General features: G+C 34.1%; 1 protein-coding gene across 3 annotated transcripts in view; it reads left to right on the top strand.

The window, feature by feature from the left end:
- Nucleotides 1-12753, top strand: part of arid4b (AT-rich interaction domain 4B) — an 88066-nt gene that overhangs the window by 31501 nt on the left and 43812 nt on the right. For all 3 annotated transcript variants that reach the window (XM_058794904.1, XM_058794905.1, XM_058794903.1), the window contains exons 3-6: nucleotides 3147-3257; nucleotides 6906-6971; nucleotides 9888-9978; nucleotides 11345-11424. In XM_058794904.1, the coding sequence (XP_058650887.1) occupies nucleotides 3147-3257; nucleotides 6906-6971; nucleotides 9888-9978; nucleotides 11345-11424 (348 nt within the window). The remainder of the gene's footprint in view (nucleotides 1-3146; nucleotides 3258-6905; nucleotides 6972-9887; nucleotides 9979-11344; nucleotides 11425-12753) is intronic.

The following is a 12753-nucleotide window of genomic DNA, read 5'->3' as shown; positions in this document are numbered from 1 at the left end:
AGAGATATTGGGATCTCAATTTGGCTCTTGGAGTAAAGTGTTAAATTGTACACATTTCCAGTGGTCAAAACCAAATGTTGGTCACTTTGCATTCAGATGATACTACTTTTCTTTTAAAGAGGAATGTCTGAAGAACAAATGATGTTGAAACTACAAATGTATCTCATTTCCTTCTGTCAAAACAACTGCTTAGAAGATACCTGTCCGAGTGCCATAAATATTCCTTTTCCAAAGTTTGCGCGCCTGTAACTCAGGAAGTAGTAAAGATATCTCAATATGATTTTAGATTCTAGTTCTTAATAAACCTTTCTTTTGGAATCTTCATTTTTAAGGCCCTGTATCATTCAGTCCCAGAGATATGGGGATCTCAATGCAGCTCCAAGATTGTTGAATTTTACCCATTTTCAGTGGTCGAAAACCACTTTGTATCCAGCTGATACTTCATGTATTTAAAGAACGATGTCTGAATAATAAATAATGTTGTGTGCCTCTATCAAAACAGTTCCATAGAATTGTAAAAATGAGAATCAAGATACTTTTTTGTTTTACCCAGCCCTAAAATGTACTAGTGAAAATAGTTTCTACGCCTATTTATTTATTTATTTCTTTCCAGTGTTAATCATTCAGATGAATATTCCTGTGTTTGTCCATGATTAAGGTTCTTCGACTCTGGTCAGAAATTTAATCTAGGCTCTCAAGAAAAGTCCATTTTTTTGAGGAAAAGGCTTGCTTTTGTTTCCGGAAACCAATCATCCCAAAGTCCCGATCACTGACACGTCAGGACATGAAGAAACCGTGGAGGATGTGGTGTTTCAGCTGTGAAGTCTGGGTGTCTCTTGGGGACCCTTGTCTCTGTGTTGGTTAAGATGTTTAGTGCGTGAGTGGGTCGGTTATCGCTCGGCCTGTTCTCTAGTAAAGCACAGACTCTTCAAACACGAGAGATGGGTCGTCAGGGTACAGCTTCACAGAGCCGCTCCACCTACACATGCTGTTCCCGCGCTTGCGCTCATCTTAAGAGAAATAAAAACCAAGAGTAATGTATGTTCAGAGATCACAGAATACCAGAGATCGTGGCATAACCGGAGCGTTAATACTGTGTTCACACGGAGATGAATGCTGCTGCGTTTCTAACATTATCTCTGATTATTTTTCTCACTTCAACAGAATATATGTGGCCTTTATGGCATAGTACAGTCTGTGAGATGGTCCAATTTCATTTTGATTAAGTTTAAATTATAATATTTAATTTAAAGTAAATGAAATTAAAGTTGATTTGGTGATTCAAATCAGGGTTGTTATAGTTAAATAAAACATTAAAATAAACATTTACTGAAATATAAATATATATAATTTTTTTTTTCCAGCTGCCAAGGTGATATTTCACATTTTAGTTTAACTTGGTTTATTAAAAAAAAAAAAAAAAAACTGAAATAAAAATTTAGACATAGAATTAAAAACAATTAAAATGACAAAAACAAAACAAAGTTACTAAAACTTTAACTAAAATTAAAATGAAATTTTAACTTCTATATCAGTGATACCAATATAAAACTGATTCACCAATTTCATAAATAGTTTTATATTACATCACTTTTTGTTTTATTTTCTGAATGTTTGCTTAAATAGTACCTGCATTGATAGAAATAACTTGAAATACTTAAAAACCAGCAAGCATTGTTACTCATTTGCTGTTTATGTTTGTTTTAATGCTTGTAATTTTTCTTTATTCATTTTGTTTTAATTAATCTGTCTTTAAATAATTACTGAGAAATCCTGAAGCAATGCTTACTCAAATACTTAAAGGCAATGTTTAAATATTAATGCAATATTAGAAATACTATGATGTGTGAATAAACATTTATGAATGTTCTGTTTTTAATTAAAGTAGTATTATTTTACATTTGATTACTTTCTTTTTTTCTTTGTCTTTTTTTCTTTCTGAATAGCCCCTTTCACACAGAGATTCCGGAAAATACACGGATAATGTGTTCCGTGATTTGTCCCGGGATCGTTTGATTTTGGTTCATTCACACTGCCAGTGATTTTCTGGAATATGTGTGTGCGTTCACACACATCCCGTAAAGACACGTGACATTACGATGTGAGGGGTAATGTGACGCGTACCGTTTCACAGCGCGTATAGTGGGGAGCTCCCTGATCTCTGCTTCATTACAGTTTGCACACATTTTTTTGTCGCGAACATTGATCTGTCTTCAAAACACCTGGTAAAACAGTCACACGATAATGTGCGTGTCATCACTACGACACACCCTTTACGGCATTGATCCGGCTTTTGTTCACACAGCGATCTTTCCGGGACTGAACCCCTGGCAATGTTACTAGGTCCCCAACCTGGGATCGATCCCGGAATCAATCCCGGGACGTGTTTGCGTTCACACAGAAGGCACTCCGGCAGTTTTCCGGGACCACCGTGCAGTGTGAAAGGGGCTAATGTTTCTTGAAAATACAAGTTGAAAACCAAGTTTGTTGTTTATATTTATTCTGTTGCTTGCAATTATTTCTTTTTTCATACTTTTTTTTTCATTCATAAATATTTATAATATGTACTATTATATTGAGTTGTTACTATTTAACTTCAGGAGTGTGTTTAGTAGGATAGCTTTTTGCTGTTGTATTAAAATTCATAATTCATATTGTGGCAGACACCTTTCTTATTTTCTTCACGCTAGCTTTTTTCCATAGCTGTAATCCGATAACTTGTGATGCATTTTAATGCCAAACAGTTTCCATATTCAGACGTTGCTACACCATTACACCCTCAGTATTTTCTTATGGCTTCATTTTTCTTCCCTTTCTCACTTGTTTCTCACTACTAGTTCTCATTGTTTTGTTTCCTAGATGCATTTTGATTTCAAAGAGGTTTACAGCGGTATGCATACATCATCATGTTCGGTATCCAGCACACGTTGTTGTTTTATGTGAAGTGAATGGAGTTGTGCAGCAGTTTTTCGCTCGGGACGAGGGTGATTGAACTGTGCTTTAGTGCTCTGAACACTCATTTCTCCAGTGCATACGCCTGACCTTACATGCTTTAAACAAACAGACTTTTTTTTTTCCTTACTTATGCCACATTATCATTAATCGGCAATGAAATTCACACATGTTTTGTGTTTGTTGTTGTTCAGACACTGGAGGAGCCCCCTTACCTGACCGTTGGCACTGACGTGAGCGCCAAATACAGAGGGGCGTTCTGTGAGGCCAAGATCAAGACCGCCAAGAGACTCGTCAAAGCAAAGGTGAGCCACAAACGGGCCGTTATTGCTGCTGTTTGGGATCATTTGAAGACATGTTTTGATTATATGGATGATCAATGATTAGAGAAGACTTGTGCATGTTTGAGATGTCAAAAACGAATACAGTAAATAAAGGTGGAGGTCTGTATCTTGGTTGGTTATTTTTGTATTGTTAATCCATGCTTTTGAAAGTAAACAATGCCAGTCTGATGTTTCTAAATTTATTTTTATTTATTTATTCTAAATTTATATATTTAATTTAAAAAGTCTCTTCTGCTCAAAAATACAGGAAAAATTGTGAAATATTATTCCAGTTTAAAATAACTGTTTTCTGTGTGAATGCATAGTAAAATGGAATTTACTGCTGCAATAAAATCTGAATTTTCAGTATCATTACTCCAGTCACATGATCCTTCAGAAATGCTGATTTGCCGCTCAAGAAACATTTCTGATTATATTATATTATATTAAAAAATCTCTATATAAATGTCTTTACTGTCACTTTTGAATAAAACTAATAATTTATTTTAAAAATATGTATTTGGACTTGCATTATTGTGAAATGTTGTGAAGTTGGAGAGAAAATGGAGTCGGGTAATGAATGTTTTCATTGCGGTCTCTTCCGAGGAATCCAGCTTCCCTCTTTCTGTCTGCTCTGGTCTCTCTCCTCATGCGTTCCTCCTGATGGCTCTCTGATGTTTTATAATTCCTCTCTCATAGTCCTGAAATGTGATTAGCTGCCTGCTCGCAAACCAGAGACCTTGTTCAAGGTTGTAATCATATTCCTGCCGTTGTACTACTGATGACATCATTGCATCTGTCTCTCTCTGTCTCTGTCTCTGTCTCTCTCTCTCTCTCTCTCTCTCTCTCTCTCTCTCTCTCTCTCTCTCGCTGTGTTTATGCATTAGAATAAAGAGTTTTTACACGGCACATTCACACTTTGTCAGAGAAATCAAAGCAGAGCATTGGAGCTCATCATGCTTTTGTTTTATATTCCTACAGTCGTATTCATTGATCGAGTGCATGCGTTTGTATGTCTTCCAGACTTCAGCCTTTGGTTTTCTGTGTTCTGTAGCTCAAAAAAGAAAATAGAGCACCAGCAACATTAATGTCATGGGTCTGATTCCCAGGAAATGCATGAACAGTTATATACCTTGATTTATATGGAACTCATTTTGGATAGAAGTGTCTGCCAAATGCAAAACGTGATGGAAATGTGATGTTTTGAAAACTTATTCTGTTGATATAAATATCTCAAGATAATGTTATTTAGCTGGCTTAGCTGGTGTTATTTAACACCTTAAGGTGTTTTTTTTATTTATTTATTTTTATTATTATAATTTCATTGTGTTTTTATTTTCATTATATTTTATTGTATGCATAATTTTAATATTGGATTATTATTTTCATTTCTATATTTTTTAAATATTAATAATGCATATTGACATAGTCTAAGGATTAAGTTTATCACTGTCAAAAAGCAAATTTCATTATTTAGTCTATTATTCGGTATTAAAGTTAGCTTGTTTTATCTGTGTGGACTCCTCCATGCGTCCTGACAGTGACTGTAATTAGAGTTTTTTTCCTCAGCAGTGGCCACGTGTGTACCGCTGCGGAGCGATCAGAGCTTCATCAGACACGACTGCCGCGAGATGCTGAAGTGCGAGACTTATTATCTCCTGCGACGACGAGACACGCGTGCACACGTCTCTCTGATGACAGTCACAAACTGCTCACAACACAGCGCTTATGAGCTGCAGTAATGCATGTGTGGCTGTAAAACACAGACATCTGCCATGTGTGAGAAACAAAGGACTTCACAGAGTTAATAGACTATGGACTTTCTCATGTTATTAGTACATTTATGCATATCATATAATCAATGTATTTACATTTGATTAATATTTCTGTTCATGGGATTATCTCAGAATGGTACTGGGCTTTTTATGATGCTGTTTTTTTCCCCCTGTGAAATTATAAAAAAAAAAAAAAGATCATTAAAATAATTTATAAAAGCGTCTGCTAAATGCATAAATGAAAGTATAATAAACTAATAATATTATAAAAAAATACAATTATAAAAATTATTTAAAATAAATTATAAAAATGTAAAAAAAATAAAGCATAAAAAATAAAAATAAAATGGTTTGCTAAATCATGAATGCAAATATAATAAACTTGGTTTACAGCAACAAAACAACTAAATAATACAATTATAAAAATTACTAAAATATAAAGTATTAAAATAAATCACAAAATGTATCAAAGTGTCTGCTAAATGCATAAATGTAAATACATTTTAAATAATTAAAATACAATTATAAGAATTTTTAAAAATCACAAAAGTGTATTGGTGAATTTAGAAAAATATGTTTGTAAAACTACAGGAGTTATTGATTTCCCCTTTTTTTTTTTTGTTCTTTGATTAACAGACATCACTGGTTATTAGGTTATTTTGGCTTCTACTTTAAAAACTGCCGCTGCTGAACTTGATGCAGATCTGACACTGCTTTACATGTGACTCATAAAAAATAAATACTTGCATGCACAGTTTTAAGGCAGCTTTAATCGCCTTTTTTTGTGACTTCGTGACTTAACTGACGACATAACTACGACATTGCATACTTGTAATTTCATTTGGGTTTGATACAGCGCTTTAATATAGCCTAATACAGCATGCGCCGGCACATTTGTGCGTGCACTTGAAGACTAAGAGCACAGTATAACAGCTGGCAGGACAGGAAGATTAGTCTTTACTGACATATGGCCTGAAAACATCTCATCTGACCGCAGTTCACTGATGTTCTACTGAAGCTCCTCGTCACCCGTACCGTTTCCACACTCGCTTGACTCGCGCCTGGCGCTGAAGTGAAGTTGGAGCACGTGTCTGAAAAGTGTCCCATTTGATGTTCTCGTAAAGACGTCCTGCGTCTGAATAAACTCAATTCTTTAGCAGTTTTGAGTGGGGTGGCAAAACCTAGTTGTTAATTGCGTTAAATATTTTTACCGCATTAAACGGGAAAAAAATGTATCGCCGGCCTGCGTTAACACGCTAATTTTGACACCACTAGTTTTAATACATTTATGTTTGAATCAAAGCACTTTACGTTGCACTTTTCAGTTCTTGCATTTCCTGGGAATCGAACCTGTGACATTGGTGTTGCTAGCGAATGCATCATGTATGGTTATTCACAAAACCCATATTTGACTGTGCTGTTGTTTTGCATTTCTACAGTTGCAATTCAGTAAACCTTCCTCCTGTCATTCAATTTCAACATCATGCAGGAAGGTTTCAATTTAATTCAAATTCCAGTTTGTGAACCGAAAAGATGCGGAGTCTTCTGCATTTTGCGCAGCCTGATGTGTGACGTCTCGCAGTGTTGTGGTTATTTATGGAAATATGACATCTTGTTCCTCCATTTTTATCCCATCCTCTTGCACAGCATGTTTTGTCCGCCCCACTTTCTGTGTAATTATCTTCTGTGACACGCAGTGATTCAGTGACAGTGTGTCTGTGATATCGGCACAGGGACGTTCGGCTCTCTCTGGTGGGGATCTGGCTGCCTGATATGAGCGATCGATGCGTCTTGGCCTTTAGGGAAAGCCCTTCCGTGTTTACTATCCTCACTGACTGTGTGTGGCTCTTTCCAGGTCACCTTCAAACCTGACTCGTCCACTGCGGAGGTGCACGATGAACACATCAGAGGAGTGCTGAAGGTAAGAGCCAGTCTGCCTCCTGCAGCACAAATACAGGCTCTGTTTGATCATTTATATGCTTTATAAACTGTTACACCGTGTCTTAAAGGAATAGTTCAGGCAAAAATGAAAAATTGCTGATACTTGACTCACCCTCAGATCATCCAAGATTAGGATGAGTTTGTTTCTTCATCAGATTTGGAGAAATGTAGCATTGCATCAGTGTCTCAGCAATGGATGCTCTGCAGTGAATGGGTGCCGTCAGAATGAGAGTCCAAACAGCTGATAAACACATCACAATAATCCACACCACTCCAGTCCATCAGTTAATGATCCTGACGATTAAAAACAAAATGAATTTAATCATAAAATATTGTTTTGCATTAACAAATGCAGTTACTAATAATATTACACGTTGATTTCTTGCTAATGCACATTGGAGTTGGGAACCATACACAATTTACTTTTATTAACAACAGTACCGTGCAAACTCTGATTTTCATATGAAAAAATTATAATTCTGCTCTCATTAAATGTACCATTTATTCTTTTTATAGTATTATACTGAACTGACCGACAACATCAGTGATTATAAAAGGAGCGCTCTTAACTCTCTCGCAAAAAAGTTTAACGCACTTTGCGACTTTTCTTCAAACACATGAAAAGTGCAAAGCTTTGACAAAATTAGATTTCTTGATGATTTGATATTTTATAATAGTGATTTTATAATATCAAAATATAAAGCAAAAAAGTGGAAATGAATTACTAATGAGCCAATAAGTGCTCCTCTGCTGCCATCTACTGGTTATAGTGGTAATTTGCTGTCTTTTTAAATTTTATTTTAAATAAGTGTTTGTTTATTGTATATTTTGGTCGTCCCGTTAAAATAACTTTTAAATTGGATTATTTTTAGAACTTTAAAGTGCTGGAGATAGTTGTGTGAAATACTTGAAAGTCATTGAAAATTGCTTGAATTTCTCTCAAACCCTGAAATGAATAATGTAACACGTGATGGTTACAGTTAGCGTTACTGCTTCTGGTTTTCTACATCAGCACCGTTTGATCCGTTTATAACAGAATTCTGTGCAGAATTTGAATGCTTCTCAGTAAATCTGTCAGCAATCTTTATTCATTCTGCGGCGAGTTTAAACGCTTCTTGTGGATCTCGCAGCGCTGTGCTGTAACAGTGTCGCAAAATCAACTTTGGTTTCCTAGTAAAGCTGTTTTGAGCTCGGACTGCGCGAGCTGATAAATGATCCGGCGCGGTTCGTAATGCTTTGTTTCGTTTGATGTTTCTCATATGCAACAGAGCTTTTACTGGATAAAAAAGGTCTAAACTATCAATCAGATGAGATTGTGTGTGTGTGACAGGATTAACAGCAAAGCTTTGATTGTCAATCATTTAGAGGCCTTGTATATCAAATACAGTAGCTGTATAGGGTTAAAGAATCTTCGCTGCTCTTTACGTACAATGAAAGCAGACGGTGATCACATCTGTCAAGCTCCTGAAACGCAGCATAATGCCGCTCTGATTTAAAACTCGTCTGGAGTTGATGTTTGATGGTGCCGGTGATGCCAGCCATCCGCATAATCCTCTGTTTCATATTGATGTTGTTTGTTTTTTTTTATTCTCTACTTTTTTAGCTCAGTCATTTGTTTGAACATCTCCTGGCACAGCAGCCGTTGCATCTGTAGCTGTGATTATGAATATGACAGTAATTATTCTCCACCGGCTGCCATCAGCTCATCAGAAAACATCTCACTAATGTCTGGCAGAACTGTTTGCTTTGAGCACTTAGTAATTCTTTTTCATAGAGAATAAATAACAAGTATGCTCATGAGTGTCTTTACAAGCAGAAGTCTTAAGAGCTCGAGCGCGAACACAACGGGCTGGAAGAGGTGAAAACCACTGAGGACGAGACTGATTCCATGATTAATACACACGGCTAGTTATTTATTGGTTATTCGCAAAATCGCAAGTCAGATTTGTTACGCTTGGAGCACACAAGCAATAAAATGCCAAAAATTGCAAACTGTGGTAAAACTATGCTAAAATGTTCATATATTTTGAAGCGGAGTCTTAACAAAACATGTCCACATTTCTCCTACAATCAAAACACTGAAAAAGGAAGACATTTTATTATATTTGGCAGTAAGAAAAGATCAGGATGTGATCAAATTAATTCATTAATTTATTTTCATTTAATTCATTAATTTGAGTTTTTTGCATTGTAATTCTCATTGATTATTCTTATTTGATTCTTCTTACTGTAATAGTGTTCTTAATAATGAAAAAAAATCATTAATTATATAGTAAATATTTAATAATAAATTAGTGCAGTATTTTTGTTGTATTGTTAAATATTTTTACAATAAAATTTGAAAATTTAAAGGCAGTATAGCAGATACTTCATGACATGTAAATACAGTAGAAATGTATATAATATTTTTATTTATTCATTTTTACATTACAGTAATTTTAATAATCAGATTAACTATCATGAAAATGGTGCTTGCTCTCTTCATGCACTGTAATATTTCTCTTTTTGCATTACAGTCATATTAATCATTAATATTAATATCTACAAGAGAATATTATTTAAAAGAAATCTTAATGGTGCTAATATAAGCTTTCTTTCTTCATGCATGTTATGTTATTTATTTATTTTTGTGACCTGGCCATGTTCTCGACAGGTTTCGTAGGGTAATCATTCAGAATCATCAGATATGGTATTTTATTGTAAAGGTAACGTGCCCATCTAACAGTTCATGAGAATCCCTCACAGGCGTTCCTCTGTGAGTAATGTCAGTCTGTTTATCTCCAGTTCGAATGTTTTAACACCCGCTGGAGCGTGAATCCAGTTCCAGCCGGTCAGGAGCGCTGTGGTGCGACACACTGAAACCCTGTAAATATGAGTGTTTGTGTTTGTGTTTTAGGTGGGCGCTGTGGTGGAAGCCAGGAACCAAGATGGGATCTATCAGGAGGCCACCATCAACAAACTCACTGACGCTAGTTTGTACACCGTCGGTAAGACCATTACATCTCATCAGTCTTCAGCTGGTTATGTATCTGAGACAGAGATGGAAACGCCACTTCCATCCTTGTTTTATGGTTTTCTTTAGTTTATATGTGAGAGCAGCACAGTCAATCTGAGATGCTCAATAATTAGAATGTGTATTATTTTATATTAATTATAATTTATTAGACTATAATATTGTAACTTTTGAATATTTTAGTTATTTATTATATTAATATATATATATATATATATATATATATATATATATATATATATATATATATATATATATATATATATATTAAAGAATAGGTTATATATAAATATAATAGTATCAGTATAATATTATATAACAAATATTTATATTTCATATAATATATATTTTTAATTAAGTGTCAGATTAAATATTTGTATCATTAGGATCATAATAAATAAGTTATTAAAATAAATTCTTAATATAATAGTGTGTGTGTATATAATATACACACTGTTATATTTATATTATATATATTTTGTTTTTTTATTGACTTTTTTTTTAAATGAGGATTTCTAGAGACAAATTTACAACAAATAATTTTTTTTGTCACACTGATCAATGGTGGTGAAGAAAATTGAAATATTAGTAAATGTTCTTCACACTAGTCATGAACACATATTTTGTATTTAGCAATGGGGTTATACCTGTGACAATTGAATCAGCCAGTTTTTCTTTTTCTTCATTTATGTTAGTGAGAAGCATCACAGGTTGTTTGTCACTCAGCATCATACATGAGATGAGTCAGTGTCCATCTCTCACCAAAACATAAAACAGAATGATTTCATTCCTCATATATTTTTTTCATATTTGATATCTTAATGCGAATTATAATCCACATATGTGTCTCAACATGGAGAGAAAATGAACTTGATGTGCCCTAGATGAAGGCCTGTGAGTCACAGCAGATGTTTTCTCCAGCAGATGGTTTGAATTTGACGCTGTCGTTCTTTCAGTTCAATTTAAAGCATGTTGTGTGCCGCAGCTCCTAATGAAGCTACAAGCCAACTGGTGATTTCCTCACAGTTTTAGTGTTCATAAACACACTATATAGACTCTCTTCAGCCGTTTACACACAGAAACTGCGCCGGAAGTGCATCAAGGACCAGAGTACTGATTAAATCAATAAATAATTCAATTGAGAAGGTGGCCCACGTGTGTCGTCCGCCGTCATGCTTTCCCACGTTCACTGCGAGTTTATCATTAAAGCTGAAGAGCAGTGGGCGGCCGGAGCGAGAGCTGCTCTTTTAAAGCACTGATCTTACGTAACTCTGTCCTGGAGCGTTTGAGCGTCTGATAACTCGTCTCTCTCTCTCTCTCTCTCTCTGTCCTGGGTTCAGTGTTTGATGACGGTGATGAGAAGACCCTCAGGCGCTCGTCTCTCTGCCTGAAAGGAGCGCGTCACTTCGCTGAGAGTGAGGTAAGGCCGCTTTCTGCTTTCTCATTAGTTTAGATCGCTAGCAGACTCCTGTACATCACAACACTTTCACATCACATCCTGTTCTGGACGCTGATTATATCATTTAGGATGTATTTCTATTGAAGTTTAACAGACTTTCAGACACACGCTCAGGTGATCTTGAGAACGTATGAAAAAAAACGATGAATTTAGTATTAATTAAAACGATATTTCAAAGAAATCATGTTTTGTTTGAAACATTCAGAATGTTTCTTTATGTGCCTGTTTTTTGATTGCAAAATTGGCAACATCTGCTCAAACTGAAGTAGTAACTGTATATTAATCGTTGTGTTTGCTTATATGATTTTTCTTATGCAAAAATTGTGAGTTTAACATTTAATCCATTGAATTAGGACATATGCACTGTGTTCATGAAAACGTGTGCATTGTAGGAATGACTCAAAATTAGAGGCGTTTCATTAGAAACCATCACATCTCTGTTTGATAAACAGTGTGCTAGTAAAGGATTTCAAACAGATTGTCAGTTGTTTAAGGCCTGAAACACTCACCAGTGTATGTGAACGTCAGTGTTATTTAGTATCATTGATGTACTATTATAGCTTTTGTTAATATTTTGATTAGATTTTCATTTTTACTTTTCCGTTTTCTCTTTAAGTTCAGTTAAAATTTGTAGACTTTTTTTCCTTTTTTTGTCATTTGTATTATTTTAAATGTATTTAGTTGTACTTATTTTAGTACTTCAAAGCAAGCTAAAATGAAAAATGTTGCCTTGTCAACTATCTGAAAGAAAAATTGATGATAAAATTGCAAAAAGTTTTTATTTTATTTTATTTTATTTTATTTTTATGATAATTAAGCATAACTTATTTTATTTCAGCTAACATTTTATTTTATTTCAAATAACAAAAATAGTTTTTTACGCCCATGGATATGAATGCCAGTTTTATCTAGTGTCATTCATATACCATTATAGTTTTTGTTAATATTTTGATTTTGTTTTTATATTTTCTGTTTTCATTAAAATTTTAAGTTTTAATTAATCGAGTTTTAATTTAATTTACTTTTAATCTATTTTAAAGTTTGTATATTTTAGGTTTTTTTGTATTTGTTTTAGTTTATTATTTTTAGTTATTTAATACTTTAAACTAAACCAAAATGAAAAAAAACAAAAATGTTTTAGTATCATTGACATACTATCGTAATTTTATTAATATTTTGAAGTTTTATATTTTAATTTTAGTTTTAAGTTTTTGTATTTTTTCTTATTAATTTTATTTCAGTTTTACTTATTTTAGTCCATCAATTTAAAGTAAATGAATTTGAAGAATG

The sequence above is a fragment of the Onychostoma macrolepis genome, chromosome 13, assembly GCF_012432095.1.
Source record: "Onychostoma macrolepis isolate SWU-2019 chromosome 13, ASM1243209v1, whole genome shotgun sequence".
NCBI lineage: Eukaryota > Metazoa > Chordata > Actinopteri > Cypriniformes > Cyprinidae > Onychostoma > Onychostoma macrolepis.
The sequence above is the reverse complement of the archived record's forward strand: the minus strand, read 5'-3'. Positions and strand labels throughout refer to the sequence as shown.